Source organism: Herpailurus yagouaroundi, unplaced genomic scaffold, assembly GCF_014898765.1.
Source record: "Herpailurus yagouaroundi ecotype Mexico unplaced genomic scaffold, PumYag 29, whole genome shotgun sequence".
Classification (NCBI taxonomy): domain Eukaryota; kingdom Metazoa; phylum Chordata; class Mammalia; order Carnivora; family Felidae; genus Herpailurus; species Herpailurus yagouaroundi.
In genome coordinates this window covers 115,035,380-115,060,172 of record NW_024412377.1, presented here as the reverse complement: position 1 = coordinate 115,060,172, position 24,793 = coordinate 115,035,380, and the positions used below count along the sequence as shown (strand labels likewise).

The following is a 24,793-nucleotide window of genomic DNA, read 5'->3' as shown; positions in this document are numbered from 1 at the left end:
AGAAAGTAATCAGATCAAGGGATTTGTGAAAAATGGAGAGACCAGTTTTTTCACCTATAGGAAAAGTAAATGTTTGAATTTCCTTATTTTTGGTTAAATGAATTTGTTTTAGAATCATAGAGCTTTACAAGCTTTTTGGGAATTAGAGATTTCTAGTTTATGTGGTTCCATGATAAGTGAAGCCAAAAGAGGTCATGCCACTCAGGTGAGCAAAGGCAGAACCAGAACCTCAGCATCTTGACTTTTAGTTCAGAACTCTTTCTCTTAACTACTTATCTCTTCTAAATAGATGAAAAGAATGAATTTTATTTCTCAAGCTTCCTCACCCAAACTTATTCTGGACCCTTTCTCCTTTTGGTTGACATTCCTGTAGCTTTTTATTTTGGAAAAAATAAAAAATGTTTAAAACCAGGTAGCCAAAGTTAAGTTAGAAAGTTTCTCTCTAAAATAAACAAAGGTACCTTCCAAATATGGGCTGGCTATACTATGGATATGAATTCATTTGGATTAATGTATACATGCAGAGAAACCACAGAAGCTATAATCTAGATTTTACTGAGATTATACTGTGTTGCTAAGTAGGTTATGTTTCACGTAATCACAAATTTTTATATCTAAAGACTAAAATAAAAAGAAACTTATCTGGAAACCTGATTGCATTGTATTGATTTTAAATTATATAAGAAAGAGTAAAAAAACAATTAGGACAATTGGAATATACTTTAAAAACTTTACCAAAAAAATTAAAGCTGCAAACAGGAACCTAAGGTCCCAGTACATAAGTGGGCAAAGGGCATGAAGACAGTATTGACACAAGAATTCCATAGGGCGCCTGGGTGGCTCAGTTGGTTAAGCGTCCTGACTCTTGATTTCAGCTCAGTTCATGATCTCATAGTTCTTGAGGTCAGGCCCCATGTTGGGATCTGCACTGACAGTGTGGAGCATGCTTGGGATTCTCTCTCTTTTTTCAAAATAAGTAAATACACTTAAAAAAAAAATTGAAACAAACATGAAAATGGTTTAGTTAACCTGATAACTAAGAAAATGGTCATTAAAAAAAAAAAGGTGTCAAATTTATTTAGAGACTTTGTAATGAAGACCATTCAGTTCTTGTGTAAGGATTTGCTTCACTGTATGTCAAGTGCTATATAGCCTTTCTGGAAAAAAAAAAAAAAAATGTGATTTTTTTAAATGTTTGTATTTGTAGATCCAGTAAATGTACCTTTTTTTAAGAAAAAAAGTTTAATCTGAGAAATGCACAAGATTTATATATATGACTGTCACAGTATTGTGAAAAATTGAGAATAGCTTAAACATGGAGCAAGGGAGTGGTTAAAGTATACCCATATTAGGAATAGTTCATGCAGCCGTTAAAATTATGCTTCTGAAGAATACTGAATGGCATGAAACAAAATCTAGGTTGTAATGCTGTATGTCATGCATGAACCCAATTTTTATATATATAAAGGGTATTATGGGTACATACATACATGACCAAGAAGTTTAATGGTTATCAATAAGTGGCATTATGACACTTTTTTATACTTTAAATACTTTGGGCTTTAAGGTTCACTGGGTCTCTGTCACAACTACTCATCTCTGCCCTTGTAGCTGAAAAACCCATAGAAGATATGTGAATGAATGGGGATGGCTGTGTTCAAAAAAAAACTTTGTTTACAAAAGCTGGCACAGGCTAATTTGATCCCCTTGTAGTATGCTAATATCTGCTCTCTACTCACATGACTTGACTCCTGAAAAAACTGCTAAAGAAAAGAAAATCAGAAATGTAGAAGTGGGCACAAAGAGGTTTCTACTTATTTCTTAAAATGTGAAAATACGGAAACAACTTTTGTCCAACAATAAATAAATGCTTATGTAGTTAGATCTATCTACTCAGTGGAAAATGATGCCACCATTAAATTTTTACTATGTATATGAAGAGTTTAGTAACAAGTAGAATATGAAATTGTACATCTCTATAGATAAATGATCTAAATAATGTTTACAAAATATATACTGTAAAAAGATGAGCAGAAAAATTCCAGGATGGAATTTTTTTTTAAGTCAGAAAAGCATTTCAGTAGTAAGTTATACTTGCAGTGGGACTGAATTGTGGAATTTTTTTTTTCTAAATCTTTTGAGTAAGCTAATTTTGGTGTAATTTGAAAAGTTACTTGAGCTGGGATCATCTTTGCCATTAATATTTTTATTATAGATTCTTGTATAAATAATTTCTCCAGTATTTGTTAATTTTTGTCATTGCTGCATGCATATTTTGACAGCATTTCCCCACTCCATGTAGCTCCATAATTATGAAAAGAGATAAAGAAAAGGGGCAGATAGTCAGGAGGGAGAGAGACTAGTAAGTATGCCTTCACCTGAGGAATCATGCATCCTGACTTTGCTAGACCTGTTTAGCTTTCAGGAATGTTTTTTAGGAAACTGTTACTTTACTATCACTCATTCAGACCAGTTTTTCAGGAACAGCAGAATCTGGGGGCTACATGGGTCTCTTAAGATTATAGTTTATATACTGAATTGTACTCATAGCAAGGAAAGCTTAACTCAAAATCTTATTTAAAGTTACTCTACTAATTAATAGGAAAAATAAATTTCTCAAATAGTTGTATGTAAGATTTCCTAACAAGAATTTCTATTTTTTCATACTGGAAAGAATCCAAAACTGTTTTTAGCTATGCCATTAATTCTGTATTATATTCTTTTCTGTTTAATGCTTTCATTTCCCCTTCCTTACAGTATCAAAGATGAGGAGGAACAGATGTGTCCTATTTGCTTGTTGGGCATGCTTGATGAAGAAAGTCTTACTGTGTGTGAAGACGGCTGCAGGAACAAGCTGCATCACCACTGCATGTCAATCTGTATGTGGCTCTTTCCTTCCCCTGCTCACTCAGAATAGTTGCTCTATGATCCAACTATATTATTTAGGATTTTAACATGACTTTTGTGGAGACTAGAGAAGAAAAGAGAGAAGAAAAGAAGTATATCTAGGCCCTTAGGTAAAGTTTTCAATGAATTGGAGTTTAGGATCCTTTAAGAGATGAGCTGTGTGAGCAAAGAAAAGTAACATAGTGTGATAGATACATGTAGTAATGGAAGGAGTGCACAGAATTAGAAACATGAGTCTGGTCTTGAAGTGTACATGGAGGTGAAGAGGTAGAAGACCTGGGCAGGCATGACAGGGTAACATCAAAGCAAGTTTGAAATAACATTATCAGGTAATCAGTGGGCAGAATGTTTTGAAAAATAGTTAGCAAAATACATGTTGTAACTAAAAAAACAGCATTTGCAAGAGGTATGTGCATCAGAATAAAATTTAACCTACTGTGTTTGCCTGCTTCTAGGTAAATAGATCAGGTTGTTTTTTGAGGTTCTTTCAATATAAAACTATACTAGCCACTAGCAACAATTATTATATATAACTACTTAATGTTAAGCATTTATATTTTTGTAAAGTTCTTCCCTTTAATTTTTCAGGGGCAGAAGAATGTAGAAGAAATAGAGAACCTTTAATATGTCCCCTTTGTAGGTCTAAATGGAGATCTCACGATTTCTACAGGTAACAGTTTTGAATTAATGATTTGGACGTATCTAATAAAAAGTTAAAATGTTCCCTAAATGTTATTTAAATCTGTTAATTATTTTTAACAAGATTTTGTTAATTTTCAATTAGCCATGAGTTGTCAAGCCCTGTGGATTCCCCTTCTTCCCTGCGAGCTGCACAGCAACAAACCATACAGCAGCAGCCTTTGGCTGGATCACAACGAAGGAGTCAGGAGAGCAATTTTAACCTTACTCATTATGGAACTCAGCAGATTCCTCCTGCTTACAAAGATTTAGCTGAGCCATGGATTCAGGTAAATGGTTCTTGTTCTTCATTTCTCAAATAAACCTTTATAGACCACTTAATGTAGTTGTCTCCCAGTTGTTTATAGTTTAAGAAAATACTTTTACTTTGCCTCCATCATGACTCTTACTCGATGGAAATTTCTACCTTTAGTGTTAATACTATGCTGCTTATTATAAAGCTTAAATTTCAAAAATTTTTGGAGCCTCACCGCCCATCTCTAGAACCATCAGACATTAAGGATTATCCAAGGATAGACACTAGACCCCTTCAGTGCTAACTTATTCAAATGTTTAATCCCATTCCTACTATTTCTCCTTTCTGTATCTTCATGGCATATATATAATAGCTGCTTAATAATTGCTGAGTGGTTGAAAAAAAAATGTATGATATTTGCCTTATATTAGTCATTTTTATTTGTAAGGGCAGTTCCTAGTCCTTTATTTTCTCTTTGGATGAAATATTTTTTTCTTCCTTAATCAGAATTTCTACTGGTTGTTTGCTTGGATTCTAGTGATTTTTCTTTGTTATTTTAGTCCATGATATTTAAAAATGTAGAACCCCAGGGATGCCTGGGTGGCTCAGTCAGGTAAGTGTCCAACTCTTGATTTTGGCGCAGGTCATGACCTCATGGTTCATGGGATCCGGCCCCACGTTGAATTCCACGCAAAGCATGGAGCCTGCTTAAGATTGTCTTTCCCTGGGCGCCTGGGTGGCGCAGTCGGTTAAGCGTCCGACTTCGGCCAGGTCACGATCTCGCGGTCCGGGAGTTCGAGCCCCGCGTCAGGCTCTGGGCTGATGGCTCGGAGCCTGGAGACTGTTTCCGATTCTGTGTCTCCCTCTCTCTCTGCCCCTCCCCTGTTCATGCTCTGTCTCTCTCTGTCCCAAAAATAAATAAACGTTGAAAAAAAGAAAAAAATTTAAAAATAAGATTGTCTTTCCCTCTGCCCCTCTCCCCACCTCGTTCACTCTCTCTGTAAAATATGAATGAATGAATGAACGAGTGAATCCCAAACCAATATCTCCAGTAGATAAGTGAAGTAAAATATTTTCAATAATCTGTTAAGTTCTGTTTAACTGTTAAATTTGTCAATGGGCACACTAACTCATTCAGTTTATATGTCATTAGGATTTATTTCCTTTTTCTTTTTATGACCACTATAGTCCTGCAGCTTTTGAAACTCTTCTCAGCATGTAATCAACCTATCATGAATCTAATAAAATTTCCAAACTTAATAAACATACCTTATTTTTAACTGGTTCATTAATGATATTTAACATAGGCCCTCACCTATAAATCCTCAGGAGAACTCTCAAATTGATACTGAGCTATTGGATGCTATTCTTTCAAGGCAGTGGTCAAGTGTGTTTTGTTTAAGCTTTAGGTTGCACTTAATGTTATCTATTCCTAGTTTTTTACTAAGAATATAAGACAGAATTAAGACTTTGATCATAGTATGCTTTTTAACAGTGAGTGCCAGGCATATAATAATTTAACTATATTCTAGTTAATTTATTCTCCTTTATTAACTTAAAACATCTATAAATAAGTCATTTGTTTTCCCCAAAATGGTGTTTATTCATCTCTAAAATTTCAAAAATTTTCATATGATAAATTTTCTTAGGTATTAAGTTTACTTTTAGTTAATTGTCCCATAATGTCAAGACCATGTACTCTGTCCGTTATTTAGGGACTCTGGCTTTACAGACATGGTAATGATGTGTTGTTTTTTTTTTTTTTTTTTTTTTTTTTTTTGAGAGAGAGAGAGAGAGAGAGAGAGAGAGCAAGAGTGCAAGCAGGGAAGGGGCAGAGGAAGAAGGACAGAGAATCCTAAGCGAGCTCCACACCCAGTGCAGAGCCTGACATCATGACCTGAGCCAATATCAAGAGTCAGCAGCTTAATTGACTGAGCCACCCAGACGCCCCAGCATGCATTTTAATTATAGGCATATCATTATCCTTTGCTGATTTGAACACAAGAGTTTTGTTTTTTCTTTTAGCTTTAGATTTTTCCACTCCATTCATTATAGCTCCATCTAATTTTGCTGAGTGTTTTTTTTTTTTCTTTTACCTTTTTCTACAAGACAGAAATCACATTAAAAGCTTTTGACTTACCACTGTCATCTGTAGGAGAAATACTCTGTATCCCTTGGACAGTCCAGTGCCTGTTTTGATTTGGCTTTATCTTCAGTTTTTTCTCTGTAACTACCATAATAAGAATTCAGAGTTGGGGTTCTTCGCAGGTTTTTTTTCTTTGGTAAGCATAAGAGTACAGAAATGTATAAATATCCATCTAATTACTTAATGGAGTTCACTCTTAATTTTATTTGAGCTAATAAATATTAAGGGCTTTTGATAATTACCAGTTAAACTTGAGTATTAAATTCCTCCTTAGGATTTTTAAGTGGCTAGACATATTTGAACCTGCGTAGATTGATAGAGACTTAAGAAATGTCCGCAATTTTTCAAAAATCATGCTTATTTCCAAATACTTTAGGTTTATTGGTTTTTCTTCACATTAAATTCATTGTGTTTTTTTGATTATAGGTATTTGGAATGGAACTCGTTGGCTGCTTATTTTCTAGAAACTGGAATGTAAGAGAGATGGCTCTCAGGCGTCTTTCCCATGATGTTAGTGGGGCTCTGCTGTTGGCAAATGGGGAGAGCACTGGAAATTCTGGGAGCAATGGTAGAAGCAGCCCGAGTGCTGGAGCCACCAGTGGGTCTTCCCAGACCAGTATCTCAGGAGACGTGGTAGAGGCATGCTGCAACGTTTTATCAATGGTCTGTGCTGACCCTGTCTACAAAGTGTACGTTGCTGCTTTAGTAAGTAGCTTTATTATATAACCAAAGCATTATGGTTGTGGTGTTTTTTTTTTTTAAGCTTGTAGGTATCATCCTTAAAATCCAGTAAAACTACTTTACCTGATTTAATTTTGGAAAATTCAAGTTTTTATTCCATAATCCCAGGAATTATAATTTTCCATTTAATCTCTTCATTTGGATTTTACTTGTTTTAATCTATTCAAGTTTTATTATATACTGTTGCCTTTTCTCCCCTAAGACAACAGTGTCTTGCTCTTCATATCTTTACATTTTCCTTACACCTTACATATGATCAGATTAAAAATGTTCTTAATGGATAGCAAGTGATCAAAGCTACTTATTTTGCCATTAGTTACACATTAAGGAGAACTGATTGTTAATATTGTTGTATATAAATTCAGGATTCTTTTCACAGAGGAAGGTTCTAGGACACAGATGATTCAGTTTTTCTAATTTAACCTATTGGAAGTTGTGTTTCATAAATGAGATGGAATAAAGAGCTTGTTTCATTTGTAATTTTGGAGGCTATTTGACTTTTTTCATTCTGAGTATACATAACTTCAGAACAGTTTCTCAACCTCAGCACTATTGACACTGAGCCAGATAATTATTTGTTGGGGGCAAGGGTGCTGTCTTGTGCACTGTAGGAGGTGTAGGAGCAACCCTGACCTCTCTCTACTGTATACCCATAACACACCTCTCTTACCCCTCCTCCCCATCATGACAACCCAGAATGTCTCCAGGCATTGCTGAGTGTCCCCGGAGGGATGCAGTTGCCCCAATTCACAACCACTGCTTCAGAATAATTCTTACCTAGCCAGTTTCAAAACTCATTAATCCCTCTGCTTCCACTTTTTTTCTAATCATCCTATAACACCTATGCCTAATAAATCTTCTTTTTGAGAGGTAGTATAGCCTGATGGTTATGAACATGAATTTGAAGTCAGAACTGAGTGGCCTCATAATTTATCATCCTAACTAGGATACTTAAATAATCTGCTAGTTCAACTGGGACTAGCATAGGTAATCTGGACATAAGGTTAAGATTATAGAGACTTTGATTCAAATTCTGGTTCTTCCACTGGCTAGCATTGTGATTTTAGGACTCTTTAATTTCAGGTTTCTCACCTATAAGGAAAATACTACCTCTTAGGTTTGAAATGAGATTATGTAAAACCTCTAATCATAACGTCTGGAACACTGAACATTGACTATACAGTAGCCATCAGTATTCCTTAAAGACCACTTTGATTACTCCCCAGCTTAGAAACCTTTAGGTGTTTCTGATGCTTTAGCGGCATTTCCAAAAGTATATTCCATGGAAGTTTGGCAGGATTATGAAAACTTCCCTTGAAGACAGAGTTCTTTGTTCAGTTAAAATTGATAAGCAATGAATTACACAAATTAAATGAGTTGTTCACTGAAGGCTTCTAGGAACATTCAGTAAGCTAATGTACATTGGAAATCTATGAGATCAAGTAGGATGCATTATTTCCCAAATATTTCTTACCTTGGTCTATTTTTTCAAGTACAATATTCAGGGACCAGCATAACAATGTTCTTGGCCCAACTTTTAACCTCCTTCTTCTTACTGTTATCTAACACAAACCTTCAGACATACTTGACTATTCAGTAGACTGCCTGTCTGGTTGTTGCTTAAGTTCAGATGGTTTCCCATCTAGTTAGCTGTAGAGGGAAGGGACTCAGAATCATACTATATTCTGATTCCTCTATAATTACTTAGTACACCAAGCATAAGGCAGGCAGAAGTGGTTCCTTCCCTTAAAGCTCTCCCTCCCCTCTGTCCTCCTTTTTCTTCCTCTCCCTCGCCATACCTAATTCTTTGCTGAACCTTTGGAGAGTTAATTTGTAGGCATCATGACATGGTATTTCACCTCATATACTTTAGCATATATCTCTTGAGAACAAATACATTCTTCTGTTCCAGCAATGTTCTTTAGAGCTAAGCTGCAGACTTTCTTCAGTTTTCACCAGTTTTTCCATAATGTCTTTTTTTCTGTTTTAGGATCCAGTCCAGAAACTCACATAGCATTTAGTTATCATGCTCCCTTAATCTCTTCCCATCTGTGACAGCTCCTCAGTCTTTCCTTGTCTCGCATAGATCTTGACACTTTGAAAGTGTGCTGACCACTTATTTTGAACAATGTCCCTCATTTTGGGTTTATGATATTTCCTCATGATTAGGTTCAGTTTATGCATTTTTTACAAGAATATCAGAGATTTATGTGCATTCTTAGTGCACTGTATCAAGGGGTACATGATGTGCCAAGTACTGGTGATGCTGTCCTTCATCACTTGGTAAAGGTGATGTTTATGGGGTTCCTTGCTATAAAATGACAATAAATGTTTTGAGGCAGATACTTTGAGACTATGCAAAGACCCTGTTTCTCTTCAGAATTTCGCTCACTGGTTTAGCATTTTTCAGTGGATCTTGTCTACAGCAGTTATTATTGTGGTATTCTAATGGTGACTTCCTATTTCTCTCATTCCTTCTACATTAATAGGAATTCTTCTATAAAGAGGAGCTGTGTCTTCTGCCTCATTGTGTATTTATTCAGTTTTTAAATTTTATCAATATAGGCTGATGAGTATTTTAGTCTGTGGGTTATAATGCAATCCTGTGATCATTTAAATTGTTGCTCATATTATTCCAGTTTTGGGCACTGGAAACTCTTTTCATTTTGAAATACATACTTTAAAAATTATAGAAACAGTTCAGAGCATTTCTTTCTACCCCATATATTTATTCAGTTTTTTTATTTGTATCAATATGGATTCATGGATTATTTTATTTGTGGGTTATAAATCTATTCCTATCATTATGTATTGTTTATTAAATTGTCTCAGATTATACCAGAGTCTCTGATGCTTTTCAAATGCAGTTAAACTGACCTTCAGGTTTCCCCTCCCCCCCCCAGAAAACATTGAGAGCCATGCTGGTATATACTCCTTGCCATAGTTTGGCAGAAAGAATCAAACTGCAGAGACTTCTCCGGCCAGTTGTAGACACCATCCTAGTCAAGTGTGCAGATGCCAATAGGTAAGGCCCTATTGATGAACTGCTTCAAACCCTCTTATATTAAAAGCCTAGCAACAAGCCTCATACCTGGTGAGTATTTGATACATATTTATTAAATGAGGCTTTGAATATTGTTTTCTAAAATGAGATTTGAAATTAAAATGTAACACTGAAAGATTTTCAGCACTAGGGAGAAGGGCTAATGGCAAGTAAAAACCAGGCTAACAAACTGCATGGATAACCACATTATTGTATTGTGATTTTCTTTTATTATAAAGCAATGTCCTTAATCTCAAGGCCAGTTGGTAAGAATAGTAGCTGATACAAATATAATCTCATTTTAGAGAATGAGTTACACAGGATAGGAACCTATAAAATCATTATACCTGGTTGAAAAAACCCAACCATTCCATATTTGCTGTGTAATGGAATTTTACTCTGACAGTTTATGTTTAAAACAACAATAACAAATTGCATATATCGTTGCAATATCCATAAAAACTGACAAGGAGCAAGAGTAATGCTAACTGGGAGAGTAGAGATAGTAAGGTAGAGAAGTGAGGCATGATCATAGTAAAATAAGCTCAGGCTGTGCCTTTATGAGACCACTGGTTCACTTTTATTTTCCCGTTCTGTGGAGTGGGAGGAAAAGATGACTTTTCACTTAGTGAGCATAGCTGGGAACAGTTGTTTGGTGGTTCTCACCTCTTCACATCCAGCCGGTCTCAGGTGGTAAGGAAGCATGGACTCACCCTTGTGCCTCTGCCATTACACCCATTTGGAGCTCTCTCAGCCCAGCCTTTGTCTTCCTCCTTCCATCACATGCTGTCTTTTGTAACTGGTCTCAAAAATTAGGTGCTTAGATTTGATTTGCTTCACATTTCATTACGTCTTTTTCCTCCATTGTTTTCTCTACCCAAGCCTATGGATTGAAAGTATTAGAGATTTTCTTATTAAGGAGAGTCCTATAATATCTCAAGAACATTAACAGGCAATAACAAATCATTAGCAAAATGCACAGAAAAATCACATGGTTTTTCAGTATGAGAATCATTATTTTTCTGAAAACTTCATTGCTTTTGTGGCAGTTGTGTGCTTTCCAGAATTCTAAAGTTAGATTGTTTACCTGGTTGCTTCGATGATGGACATTATAAAAAATACAGTAGAGGTTTTAAGATACTTGGAACTCACTCTGGCTATATAAGAGAACATGAAGGTTTTGGAGGGGAAGGTTTTGTTTTTAATTCAAGAGATTCTTAGTGAAAATTCAGAAATCAAAGTGAGTCTTCTGTCTTTTTTAATGAAGTAATCAAAATATGCCTTTTATCTGGTTTGCTATTTAAATCAACATTTGCTAAGAGCCACTAGTAAAGATTCTGTGCTTAACATAGATGAGGTAAAGCTTATGAAATTAGACCTTAAATAATGAATATTATCTGTAGCAACACTGTACATTGATTTTAGTGGTGGAAAAGCAAACACTTGTGAAACTATTTTTTGCCACCTTTTCATATGGCATTACATTACTATTGTCCTTTTGTCCTTTTAATGTGTATTTTATCCAGGATAAGATCCAAGTCTGATGTTGCTTCTTTCATTTTTAGTCGCACAAGTCAGCTGTCTATATCAACCCTGTTGGAATTGTGCAAAGGCCAAGCAGGAGAGTTGGCAGTTGGCAGAGAAATACTTAAAGCTGGTAAAATCTTTTTACTTAAAATAAATGTAGCAGGTCTTATCATAATCCCATAATCTCTGATAGGGCAGCTGTATACAGGATTTTGAAGTAATTGTGTAAATTGATTCAGTCAGCTAACATTAGAAATAGGAATTAATCTAAACAGTACTTAAAATGAATATAATTAGAGTATTTTTCTTGGTCTTTATGCTATTTTGATCATGTTTTAGATTTTAGTATCACTATTTTTCAGTTATTTGTTATTTCCTTTTTGTAGGATCCATTGGTATTGGTGGTGTTGATTATGTCTTAAGTTGTATTCTTGGAAACCAAACTGAATCAAACAACTGGCAAGAACTTCTGGGCCGCCTTTGTCTTATGGACAGACTGCTGTTGGAATTTCCTGCTGAATTTTACCCTCATATCGCCAGTACTGATGTTTCACAAGCTGAGCCTGTTGAAGTCAGGTAATTTTTCTTCTGCAAATATATTACTTTGTTCTTCCCTCCTACCCCATCCCTACCTTACCCCGCCCCCCCCCCCCCAAAGAAGGACACATTTTAGAAAGACTTAGAAACTACAGAACATATACAGGTTACTACTAATACCTTAATATTTGATTGACATAAAAACCTCAAGCCTGGGCTATTTAATTGAAAATATATAGATCCTTTGTACTGAAAGGACTGTTTTTAAATGTATAAGCTTCTTTTTATTTGTGTATATTTTGCAGTAGTTTTAACTTGTAATTGAATGTGTTTTTTTCTTTCAGGTATAAAAAGCTGCTGTCCCTTTTAACCTTTGCTTTGCAGTCCATTGATAATTCCCACTCAATGGTTGGCAAACTCTCCCGAAGGATCTATTTGAGTTCTGCAAGAATGGTTACTGCAGTACCCCATGTATTTTCAAAACTGTTAGAAATGCTGAATGTTTCCAGTTCCACTCATTTTACCAGGATGCGTCGTCGTCTGATGGCTATTGCAGATGAGGTGGAAATCGCTGAGGCCATCCAGCTGGGCGTAGAAGACAATTTGGATGGTCAACATGACAGCTTTTTGCAGGCATCTGTCTCTAACAGCTTTCCTGAAACCACAGAGAACAGCTCCCTTGAGCACACAGACCATTTAGAGAAAACTGGAAAAGTACTGTGTGCCACAAAACTGAGTGCCAATTCAGAAGACATTACTGACAGACTGGGTAGCATTTCAGTAGGACTTCCTAGTTCAACAACAATGGAGCAACCAAAGCCAGTGGTTCAAACTAAAGGCAGACCCCACAGTCAGTGTTTGAACTCCTCTCCTTTATCTCATCATTCCCAATTAGTGTTTCCATCCTTGTCAACTCCTTCTTCATCTGCCCCATCTGCACCAGTTGGTACTGGAACAGATATCGCTAAGCATAGACCTCAGGGATTCATTCCCTGCAAAATACCTTCTGCATCTCCTCAAACACAGCGTAAGTTTTCTCTACAGTTCCAGAGAAACTGTTCCGAAAACAGAGACTCAGATAAACTTTCCCCCATCTTTACTCAGTCAAGACCCCTGCCTTCTAGTACTATACACAGGCCAAAGCCGTCTCGACCTACCCCAGGTAATACAAGTAAACAAGGAGATGTCTCAAAGAATAGCATGACACTTGATCTGAAAAGTAGTACTTCCAGATGTGATGACAGCTTTGGTGTCAGCAGCAATAGCAGTAGTGCTGTTATACCCAGTGATGAGACAGTATTCACCCCAGTAGAAGAGAAATGCAGATTAGACGTCAATACAGAACTCAATTCCAGCATTGAGGACCTTCTTGAGGCATCTATGCCTTCAAGTGACACAACAGTAACTTTTAAGTCAGAAGTTGCTGTCCTGTCTCCTGAAAAGGATGAAAATGATGATACCTACAAAGATGATGTGAATCATAATCAGAAGTGCAAAGAAAAGATGGAAGCTGAAGAAGAAGAAGCTTTAGCAATTGCCATGGCAATGTCAGCGTCTCAGGATGCCCTCCCCATAGTTCCTCAACTACAGGTTGAAAATGGAGAGGATATCATCATTATTCAACAGGATGTAAGTACAAGTCTTAAAGAGATTAGAGTTTCTTTGTACCGCTAAAATCTAATTCAGAAATGATGTTTTTTACACAAGTTAATTAGAAGCATTAGAAGCAATTTTTCACATAGAATTACACATTGTATATAATATCGTGTCATTGCTTAAACACACACTCCTTGACTATTTCTTTTTTTTTTTTTTTTTTTTCAACGTTTATTTATTTTGGGGACAGAGAGAGACAGAGCATGAACGGGGGAGGGGCAGAGAGAGGGAGACACAGAATCGGAAACAGGCTCCAGGCTCTGAGCCATCAGCCCAGAGCCTGACGCGGGGCTCGAACTCACGGACCGCGAGATCGTGACCTGGCTGAAGTCGGACGCTTAACCGACTGAGCCACCCAGGCGCCCCACTCCTTGACTATTTCAAAGGCATTTCTGGTTTGTTCTATAATGGTGATCACTTCTGCATTTGACATTGGTCACCAACACTGCCCATTCAGAGGTCAACTTTATAGGTAGTTTGGGAACCCAGACTGAACAAGAATAATGTTTTGGGAGGCTAATTTCCTCTTTTAAAAGATCCTTCCTCTTTTAACTTAATAGTAAAAAGATTGCTTTCACTTAATATGTAGACACCCGAAACTCTACCAGGACATACCAAAGCAAAGCAACCTTACAGAGAAGACACTGAATGGCTAAAAGGTCAGCAGATAGGCCTTGGAGCATTTTCTTCTTGTTATCAGGCTCAAGATGTGGGAACTGGAACTTTAATGGCTGTTAAACAGGTAAATATCTGGTGAGCACATAAATGATTTAAATTATAAAAATGAAGCATGAGCAAATAAGAAAAGTAAAGGCTAGGTCCCTTTATGTATATGCTTTTGTTCTTTGATTATCACAAACCTAAATTTCAAAGTAAATACTGCCAAAGCACCAAAAGCATCATGAATACTATTGAAAAGCTGAAGCATGATTATTTTAACAAATTATAGAAACGATCCCTCAAAATACAGTCTTTAAGTGTGACTATGCATGACGATTGTAAGATGCAACATCAAGGTGGGCCTCATAGTGGCTGTTTTTGGTTTTTGGTTGTGCTTTTTATTAACAGAGGTATGGTTTCATACTCCTTGTAGCAATGTTAAATGTTACCAATGTACCATCATCTCGGGGGCTCTGGTAGTTTACTTTTTATGATGAGCATGCTTATCAAGATAAGAAAATAATGAAGTTTTCATTTTTAAATCACATTGGTTCTTCCATGAATTGGCTTTTCTCCTTCTGTCTTCGGTTTGGGAGGATTGGCTATGTCCCATCTTTTTGTCACTTTTCTGATATTTCACTGTTTAAGCCACACCCTGTCTAAAAGTGTTTGAATTGGCTTTTCATGAAGTATCTACATTGCATCCATGAGCATAAATGCCAATTCCTATTATATAAGCTAATATGAATTTGCCCATTTTAGATCAGATTGTCAGTGAAAACTGTAAATAGAAATTCATCAGAATTAAAAACCTTGTAAACGTGGTTACTGAAACAGGTGACATATGTCAGAAATACATCTTCTGAGCAAGAAGAAGTAGTAGAAGCATTAAGAGAAGAGATCAGAATGATGAGCCATTTGAATCATCCCAACATCATTAGGATGTTGGGAGCCACATGTGAGAAGAGCAATTATAATCTCTTCATCGAATGGATGGCAGGTATGTTCATGTTTTAAATTACCAATAGTAGTACATGAATTTAACTTTCTGGTTGACGTTAAATTTAGGAAAAACATTTTGATGAATACATATTTTTTTTTTTTTTTTAACGTTTATTTATTTTTGAGACAGAGAGAGACAGAGCATGAACGGGGGAGGGTCAGAGAGAGAGGGAGACACGGAATCTGAAACAGGCTCCAGGCTCTGAGCGGTCAGCACAGAGCCCAACGCGGGGCTCGAACTCACGGAGTGTGAGATCGTGACCTGAGCCGAAGTCGGCCGCTTAACCGACTGAGCCACCCAGGCGCCCCGATGAATACATATTTTTATTAAATAGCTTGAATTTCTAAAAGCAAATCACCCTAATAATATAAACTATAAATAACTTGTCTTTAAATACAAATAAAATATTGTCTCTAACTTTTAAACTTTTTCAGTGGTTTATTTTTGAGAGAGACAGAGACAGAGTGTGAGCAGGGGAGGGGCAGAGAAAGAGGCAAACACAGAATCCGAAGCAGGCTTCAGGCTCTGAGCTGTCAGCACAGAGCCCAACACGGGGCTGAACCTTACAAACCTCGAGATCATGACCTGAGCGGAAGTCGGACGCTTAACCAACTGAGCCACCCAGGCGCCCCTCTGTGTTTCTTTTTAAATGATTATACAGCATTCTTTTATAAGAATAATTTTTTTAAAACTGCTATGTATAAGACCCATATTTTTCCAGGTGGCTGTCATTAGTTGGACAGATTTGAGATGTTTTAACATGACAATATAAAAGTGAAATTAAGATATAACTCAGTTGGTTAGGCATCCGACTTGGGCTCAGGTCACGATCTCATGGTTCTTGAGTTCAAGCCCCACATTGGGCCCTGTGCTGACAGCTCAGAGCCTTGAGCCTGCTTCAGATGCTGTGTCTCCCTCTCCTCTCTGCCCCTCCCCAGCTCATGCTCTCTCTCAAAAATGAGTGTTAAAAAAAAATAAATAAATAAAAAAGAAAAAAGATACAACTTGGAAAAATTAAGCAATGAAGCATAAAATTGAACCTTATCTATGTGAAAAATGACAAAATATATCATATATACAGTAAAACAAGTAACTTGGGGTGTAATGAATGAATAAGTGGTTTAACTTTTTAGATTTTTTGTGTTTGAAGAGTTTTTATTTTTAATATGTTCTCTGATGTTGGTCATAGCTAGGTTGATGTTTTCAGGTTGACTATTACAAATACTTCTCACTGAGGTTTACTGAGTTTGTGACTTGTACCAGGTCACAACTAGTAGATAATAGAACATGAAGCCTAATGCTCGATCTTCTGGCTCCTCCTATTCTCTTTACCTTCTGCTAAGTAACATGTTAGCACTGTTTATTTAAGTCTTATTATTAAGAAAGGTATTTTGGGGGTGCCTGGGTGGCTCATTTGGTTAAGTGTCTGACTTATGATGTCGCAGGTCATGATGTCCTCAGGTCATGATGTCGCAGTTTGTGAGTTGAGCCCCACCTCGGGCTCTGTGCTGACAGCTCAGAGCCTGGAGCTGCTTCAGATTCTCTATCTCCCTCTCTGCCCCTCCCCTGCTCGCGTACTCTCTCTCAAAAACAAACAAACATTAAAAAAGTTTTTTTAAAGGTATTTTGGGGGTACCTGGATGGCTCAGTTGATTGAGCATTAGATTCTTGATTTTGGCTTATCTCCCGGTCATGAGATCAGGCCCCACATTGGGCTCCACACTGGGGGGTGAAGCCAGCTTAAGAATCTCTCTCCCTCTCCCCCCTAATGCTCTCTCTCAAAAAAAAAAAAAAAAAAAAAAGTGTTTTATGTATCTATCAAAAAGAGAGGTGAATGGTACATTTCAGAAATGGCTCCATGTAAAACTATTAAGTTTTAAAGCTTTCTGAAATCTTGACCTCCCAAAAAACTAGTTCATGAAAGTTTGATGAAAATGTCTAATTGTTAGGAATGTGTTAGTTTTTAAATCAGTTTCACTTCTGATGCAGTGTATAAATATAACATTCCATACATGAATGTGAGTTCATGTGGTGCAAGCTAATGTAACCAAAATGTAATCAATGGTTTTAATTTGGCTTAAATTTATGATAACTATCATTACATGTTTGTCTTAAAGGGGGATCTGTGGCTCATTTGCTCAGTAAATATGGAGCCTTCAAAGAATCAGTAGTTATTAACTATACTGAACAATTACTTCGTGGCCTTTCATATCTCCATGAAAACCAGATCATTCACAGAGATGTCAAAGGTAAGAATTCTTTTCATTACTACCTATTAGCAAGAGGTAGAAATCAAATGTAGTTTTAAAACTCAGACCTTTGTTGATAATTTCTAACTTGAGATTATCTATGGGACTGTTTCCCCTGAGTAACTCACATCACTAGAATTCTTCTAAGCGAAAGGAACCTTTGGAATCATATAATCTGCCTTCCTTAGGCTGTGACTTTTCCATTCTTACTGCTTTTTTTTTTTTTTTTTCAGTCTGATAACTAATGGCAAACCAAGTATAAAATTCAGGTCTCTGATTACCTTTCTTGGTCTCCTGATTTCTACTGCCTCCCCAAAAGTTCCCATTCCTGGTTTTATTTAAAATAACTGGGATATTATGAACTTTTTTGAGAAAAAGCCTTTCAGATCTTTTGCAGTTTATTTTGTTTAAGAGCAGCTTTGGTTTCCTGACATGAAAGTCTTTGGCTAGTATTTGACAGTGTGTATTTTGAATTGGTCTTAGGTATATTTCAACAAATTTTGTCTTAAAATGTAAGCTACACTAAAACTTTAATGTTGAGGGAAGGTTTTTGTTGGGATTCATTATATTAAAGATTTTCAACACTTAGTGACATTTCACTAAATGTCTGCCTTTGTATCTCTTTTTTTTTTTTTTTTAATTTTTTTTTTCAACGTTTATTTATTTTTTGGGACAGAGAGAGACAGAGCATGAACGGGGGAGGGGCAGAGAGGGAGGGAGACACAGAATCGGAAACAGGCTCCAGGCTCCGAGCCATCAGCCCAGAGCCTGACGCGGGGCTCGAACTCACGGACCGCGAGATCGTGACCTGGCTGAAGTCGGACGCTTAACCGACTGCGCCACCCAGGCGCCCCTGCCTTTGTATCTCTTTATGCCTTCTTACTTTCATCTTCCCTTTGAGGATTTGGGATTTTATTTGTTTTACATGTCGATACCTGTGTGCCTTTGAATTGAGAGGGGAGAGTTCTCTGAACCTCTGACATACCCATTTCTTCTGTGATTGTCCTATTAGTAGTATTTTATTGAGATTTGAATCCTTTTGTTTTTTAACATACAAGGTCATTTGCTGTTTTTGTTGACAGGTGCCAATTTGCTAATTGACAGCACAGGTCAGAGACTGAGAATTGCAGATTTTGGAGCTGCAGCCAGGTTGGCATCAAAAGGAACTGGTGCAGGAGAGTTTCAGGGACAGTTATTGGGGACAATTGCATTTATGGCACCTGAGGTGAGAAGCAGCTTTGAGTGTGATGAAAGAAAATATCTGGAGTTCTATGTGACAGAATTATAGCAAATTAGTTTGCGGTGTTATTCAGTATATGCTTACCACTTAGAAGTCCATGAGTCTAAAAATAAGGTTTTAATGGTATCCTTGATTTCAGACTCTTAATCCCTGCCTTTCTTTCTTGGTCTTGACAAAATTTTAAAAGATGAGTTTTCGTAGATTTGCTTAAAAGCTATTTCTAACAAAGAATTTTGGGGTAATTTATACTACTTGTTTTGTAGTAAGCCCAAAGTGCACATAATTAGAAATCTTAACAACTGTTCTCTCTCTATTCAAAAGGGAGATGACACAGAAGCAGGACTTAGTAGAAGTTTAAGTAAACATTACAATTCTGAATTAGGCTTCTTTTGTGTTCAGAACTCTTCGTGTTCATATGTAATGATAACTGGTTGTCCTTTGGCCCCATAGTTAACTTTTAAGTGCACTGGGGCTGCTTTGAAATTCTGTGATGTGATCCTTCTTCAGAATCTCCCAGTTCTCCAAAATATTTTTTGTACCACACAGATTAAGTTTGTTGATGAAATAAATGAGACATCAGACTAGTCCATGGAATTGCTGTTTGTACCATTGTTCTGGTTTGAAATAAAAAAACTAGAATCCGTAACTACAGAATGTCTTTGTCTTTTTTTAATGGATCCTCTTTCCAAATTAACTCTCTTTTTTATTTTAGGTACTAAGAGGTCAGCAATATGGTAGGAGCTGTGATGTATGGAGTGTTGGCTGTGCTATTATAGAAATGGCTTGTGCTAAACCACCCTGGAATGCAGAAAAACACTCCAATCATCTTGCTTTGATATTTAAGGTATTTATGATATAAAAATTACTTCTTTCCACTAAAATTGGCAGGAGGAAGATTTTCATGGGTTCTCCTTAACTCTCAATCTAATGTCCAGGTAGATCTTCCTTGAAATAAATATGTATGTATACATATGCAGGAATTCATATGGTGTGGTGAATGCTGGCAGCATGTACAGTTGGTTCTCATTTTTCACAGTAGTTAGGCTCCATAAAGTCATTGTGAACAGTGAGTTAGCAAATAATGAGTCATTGTTCCTAGGTGAAATATGTGTATATCTCAGACTTTCAAGTGTAAAAATGTAAAGCTCTTCCTTCCTGTATATAATCCACAAAGTTTTACAATCTGATTTACTATTTTCTGTATTTAAAAAATGTACACCCAAGTCAGGTGCCAAATCCTGTCTGTCCATTTCCATCAAAGAATAGTAGAATAGTTGAGATTTTTAGCTTTTGATCCAGACATATGCTAGGTAAAAGCTAGGGCTTTGCAGCCATACAGACCTGGTTTCAAACCGTGGTTCCATAAAGCCGTGTGACTAGGGAAATGATTTCTGTCTACCCTCTGTTTTCTTGGTTATAAAATAGGTATAATAACAGCACCTACTTCATGGGATTATTATGGGAACAAACAAAATTACCTCTGGGTCTTAGTGAAGCCCTTAGCACACAGCTGTCTGTGTGCACATTGACTAGTATCAGTCCTGTGCACTGGCTCCCCAGCACCTCACACCTGCCATAACTTCTTCCAGCCCTTTTCACACTCCTAGAACTTCCTCATTCAGTGCAGGTGTGTTTCTAATGTACTGGCCAGGTTTGGTCTTGCTCACTTGGAATAGCTCGCTGTGCTGAATATTAGAAAATGCATGATGAAGCAAAGATCACAAAAGCCATACTGGAGAATGAATATGAGTAAAGCATATAGTAAACTGAATACTCTTCCTGTCTGACCATTTTGATGCACTTAGTCTTGTTCATTTGAGACAGTAAGGAAAACCATAGATCGACCTGATCCGGATGTAGTTAATCAATCTAAAATCGTAAAATTTGAAGGTTCTTGAAGGAAGCCTCCCATCCAGCGGGTGAGTTTTTGCACAGATTGTCAGAAGGAAGTCCATCCACTGTAGCCTCAGTGCCTGTGTACAGGATGCACATACAGAGGCTTTGAAATCTATGCACATGTACTAATACATCAGAAGTTCCAATCGTGGCAAGTTTCAGCACAGGTGGTTTTCTTACAGATTGCAAGTGCAACTACTGCTCCATCGATCCCTTCACATTTGTCTCCTGGTTTACGGGATGTGGCTCTTCGGTGTTTGGAACTTCAACCTCAGGATAGACCTCCGTCAAGAGAGCTACTGAAGCATCCAGTCTTCCGTACTACATGGTAGCCATTTACACAAACTATAATGGGGACAGGATGCTCATCAAGAGAAAAAAACTTTTGTGGGGAACCACGTTGATAATCTGCTGGCCTTCATGCCAACAAACAGCTATGAACAAGACCAGTGGGAACCCTTACCTAAGTATGTGATTGACAAATCATGATCTGTACCTAAGCTTAGTATGCAAAAGTCCACAGTTTGTGCAGACACTATAAACTGTGCCTTTCAAAGAACTGGCCATAGGTAAACAGAAAAGCAATGAAGTTTGCATGACTAATGAACAGCATATTTTGGGGGTTTTTTGGAGCACTTTTTCAGCAATATTAGCAGCTGAGGGGCTCAGATCTATTTTAATGTTTCAATTATTCTTCCATTTCATATCATGATCACAGGCAGGGGGTTCTGCAGTTCCGTTCAGTTTTTTGTCACTGGCTATAAATCAGTATCTGCCTCTTTTAGATCAGAATATGCTATAAGTAGCAGTAAATAAATATATTTTTAAAAGTTGATGACTTCTTTATGAACCACAGTTGACCTTTATTTTTTAAATGCCTGGGCAGTTGTGGTTCACTGTGCATTTTACTGTTGGCCCATTCATTTCGTTTTTGGAAATTATGGTTCTATATTTTCATTTCACCTTCACTTTTGTTTAATATTCAGGGAAAGGTGATCTTTTCAAACCAGAAAAAAAAAAAATAGAACTAGATGTGAACTAGAGTTTATTAAATATCTTGCTATTGCAAGTGTTTTTTTTAATACAGATTAATTTTGTTTTTTTAAATTGGAATATAATAAAATACTACCTTCATTGAGTCAGTCACTGCTCTTTTCATGCAGGTTAAATATAAATTCAGTGAAAATCAACTATTCTCTGTGATGCAGCTCACAACCAAGATCAAGATTACCTTGAAATTTATTTGAGTTCTTTTAATGTATTGGTTTCTTTTGTAGGAAACTTCACACCATTGAAGTCTTACTTTGTATGTAACAATCCATCATTCGTCATCACCGCTAATAATAACATGAAACTGCTATTTTCCTTCTACCATGCATCATCTCTTTCCACTAGGCCTGGCTGACCATTAAAGAAAAATTAACTAATGACCCAACTATTAATAATAGCGTTTGTACAAAATAAATCTGCTTGGGACTTTGAAAATGTGTTCAGAAAGAAAAGTCAAATGGATTCCACTTACTAATCCTTGAATTTTGCACAATTATCTAATGGTTTTCATCTGAGTGGAATTCAGATACATGGAATCTAGAAGGAAAATGGCAGCTCTTTTATCCTTTTTTTGTGAGTCTTTTAAAATCAAGTACTGATTAAATATTTAATACAGCTTTTTGAGATGTTAAATTTTAACTCTTCAGACGCCAGTTGAATTGTTGCAGAATGAAACAGAATTGGTTATTCTCAAAGACTCAGGATAAACTAAATAAGCTATATAGAGTACATTTTAAATGTACAACACAAATTGGAAGTAAAATAAGTTACAAGTTAAGTTTACAGGGATATATTGCATATAATTTTTAGAAGACAGTTTTGGTTTTTTGGGTTTTTGTTTTTTGGTTTTTTTTCTATGTGAATGTGTCTCTTAGTGAAATTTTACATTCCTTTGTTTTGGAAGATTGGCAATATTTGAAGAGTTAAAAATAGTACCGAAATGTGAAGTTTGGTAGCTCTACATGTGTTGTACTTGACTTTCTTTTTTATTTTCTATCTTTTGTGTGTGACTACTTAGAATTTTCACAACTCTAATAAGATTGTTTCCAAGTTTCTCATGTGCAAGCTTTAACAGATGCACTCTTGCCATTTGATGTACTGGAAGATCACTGGTCAGATCAATACTGTGTCTGACAGAAATGTAAACTGTATAAACTGAGGAACCTCAGCTAATCAGTATTACTTTGTAGATCACATGCCCACCACATTTCAAACTCAAACTGCCTCTAGATGTCCAAATCCATTGTTTGAGTTTGTTTGCAGTTCCCTCAGCTTGCTGGTAATTGTGGTGTTTTGTTTTTTGTTTTGTTTTCAATGCAAATGTGATATAATATTCTTATTTTCTTTGGATCAAAGCTGGACTGAAAATTGTATTGTGTAATTATTTTTGTGTTCTTAATGTTATTTGGTACTCAAGTTGTAAATAATGTCTACTGCTGTTTATTCCAGGTTCTACTACCTCAGGTGTCCTATAGATTTTTCTTCTACCAAAGTTCACTTTCACAATGAAATTATATTTGCTGTGTGACTATGATTCCTAAGACTTCCAGGGCTTAAGGGCTAACTTCTATTAGCACCTTACTATGTAAGCAAATGTTACAAAAAAAAAAAAAAAAAAAAAAAAAAAAAAAAATCTCTGGGTTAAGAAAATTTGGCTTAAATGTATCCTTTGTTATTTTAAATATATCGAGATATTTTAATTAAAATTTTTACCCCATTGAACCAATTTTATAGTATTTGTACCTATTTTGGTGTTTTGTCTTTATAGTAAATAAAAGTTTTTGAACAAAGGTTGGTAATTTTATTTATTTTGCCAGCTGCCCCATTATGTCTTTTATGGTTGAAGTATTCAAACCACCATCACATGTTCCTAGTAGTTGTCAAGACTCATTCAAATCCAGAACAAGGTGACTGTTTTATAGAGTTCCCTCCATTGGGAATTTCATGCTTCTTCATGACTGGATTCAGAGTATGCCTTTGTGACAGGAATATCACAGAGGTGATGCTATGCTCTTCTTAGTGTGTCTTACCAGGAGGTGCTTACGAAGTCAGTCTGTCCGGATGCTGGTGATATTAATTAACTGATCATCTGAGTAGGCTTTACCAATATAAAGTTATCCTTTCCCTTTATAATTAATATGTAGCTTTATGTTAAGTATTTTGCAGAGGTAATATTTTGAGCCTACATAGTTTGTTCTTCATTCACCATTAACTCTCTGCTCTTTGCTTTCTTGAATTCTGAATTATTACTCTGTTAGTTGCCAGATGGTGATTTTCTAGTTCCTGCATTCCTTCTGTATTTTATTAATGGGCATTTTGCTATAATGACTTATTATTTATAACAAAATGGATTTGCAGATTCCTATTCAGTGAGAGCAAATCCATTATTGTCATCATGTATTTGTTCAAATTGTCATCCTTAGCCACTGGGTGCCTCTGAAAGCTAGCTTCTCTGTCCACTGGCAAGCCACCATTCTTCTCTGAACACTTCCATACTTTCAGACCTATCTTGTGTGTCTTCCACTTCAGCCTGGAGATAAGCCATTTTCCAAAGATTTCTTTGATGGAAACTGGTATTTAAAAACAGGATGGTACTCTCTCTCTCTCTCTTTCTGCCTCTCTCTCTCAAAATACACTTTATTTAAAAAGTGGGGGGTGCCTGGGTGGCTCAGTTGTTTAAGCGTCTGACTCTTGATTTTGGCTCAGGTCATGATCTTGCAGGTCATGAGTTCAAGCCCCATGTCGGGTTCTGCACTGGCAGTACAGAGCCAGCTTGGGAATCTCTCTTTCTCCCTCTCTCTCTCAAAATAAATGGGTAAACTTTAAATAAATCAATAAATAAAAACAGGTCCCTCTTTACCTATTTTTAACTCCTTTCCTGGACAGTAAAAACTCTGACTCCCATTTACCTCAATATATCTTGTTCAAGTCCTCCACCCATGTAACCAATCTCCAATCTTCCTAATCCCCTTGAGGCTACCTTCTCTCCCTGGGGCCCAACCCCTGCTGGACTGCCTTTGTTCCAGCTTACCTATGGGCTTTAGTATATATGTTTTATATATATATATATATATATATATATATATATATTTTTAAGCTATCTTACATGTATACATAAAAGTCACATATATTATAGCGTGTGTGTGTGTGTGTGTGTGTGTGTATGAGATTTCCAATATTCCTCCTGGCCCCATTTATTCACAG

At 36.5% G+C, this 24,793-nt stretch overlaps 1 protein-coding gene and 1 long non-coding RNA gene across 12 annotated transcripts in view; one reads left to right on the top strand and one right to left on the bottom strand.

Moving 5' to 3' along the window:
* The window catches only part of MAP3K1 (mitogen-activated protein kinase kinase kinase 1), a 78,248-nt gene extending 54,869 nt beyond the window's left edge, over positions 1 to 23,379 (top strand). For all 4 annotated transcript variants that reach the window (XM_040452837.1, XM_040452855.1, XM_040452847.1 and 1 more), the window contains exons 7-20: positions 2,758 to 2,879; positions 3,496 to 3,577; positions 3,692 to 3,875; positions 6,414 to 6,692; positions 9,632 to 9,753; positions 11,337 to 11,428; positions 11,685 to 11,874; positions 12,180 to 13,464; positions 14,081 to 14,233; positions 14,989 to 15,151; positions 17,272 to 17,403; positions 18,486 to 18,628; positions 19,356 to 19,487; positions 20,722 to 23,379. In XM_040452837.1, coding sequence (XP_040308771.1) covers positions 2,758 to 2,879; positions 3,496 to 3,577; positions 3,692 to 3,875; positions 6,414 to 6,692; positions 9,632 to 9,753; positions 11,337 to 11,428; positions 11,685 to 11,874; positions 12,180 to 13,464; positions 14,081 to 14,233; positions 14,989 to 15,151; positions 17,272 to 17,403; positions 18,486 to 18,628; positions 19,356 to 19,487; positions 20,722 to 20,871 — 3,229 coding nt within the window. In that variant the 3' untranslated portion in view covers positions 20,872 to 23,379. The remainder of the gene's footprint in view (positions 1 to 2,757; positions 2,880 to 3,495; positions 3,578 to 3,691; positions 3,876 to 6,413; positions 6,693 to 9,631; positions 9,754 to 11,336; positions 11,429 to 11,684; positions 11,875 to 12,179; positions 13,465 to 14,080; positions 14,234 to 14,988; positions 15,152 to 17,271; positions 17,404 to 18,485; positions 18,629 to 19,355; positions 19,488 to 20,721) is intronic.
* The window catches only part of LOC121015706 (uncharacterized), a 76,316-nt gene that overhangs the window by 23,845 nt on the left and 27,678 nt on the right, over positions 1 to 24,793 (bottom strand). For 6 of the 8 annotated variants that reach the window (XR_005783944.1, XR_005783934.1, XR_005783936.1 and 3 more), the window contains 2 exons: positions 12,360 to 12,490; positions 9,982 to 10,654 (listed from right to left, as the gene is read on the bottom strand). This is a non-coding gene — a long non-coding RNA (uncharacterized LOC121015706). Of the gene's footprint in view, positions 1 to 9,981; positions 10,655 to 12,359; positions 12,491 to 24,793 lie in introns of those variants that run through there. The other 2 variants (XR_005783945.1, XR_005783949.1) reach the window with 1 other exon arrangement.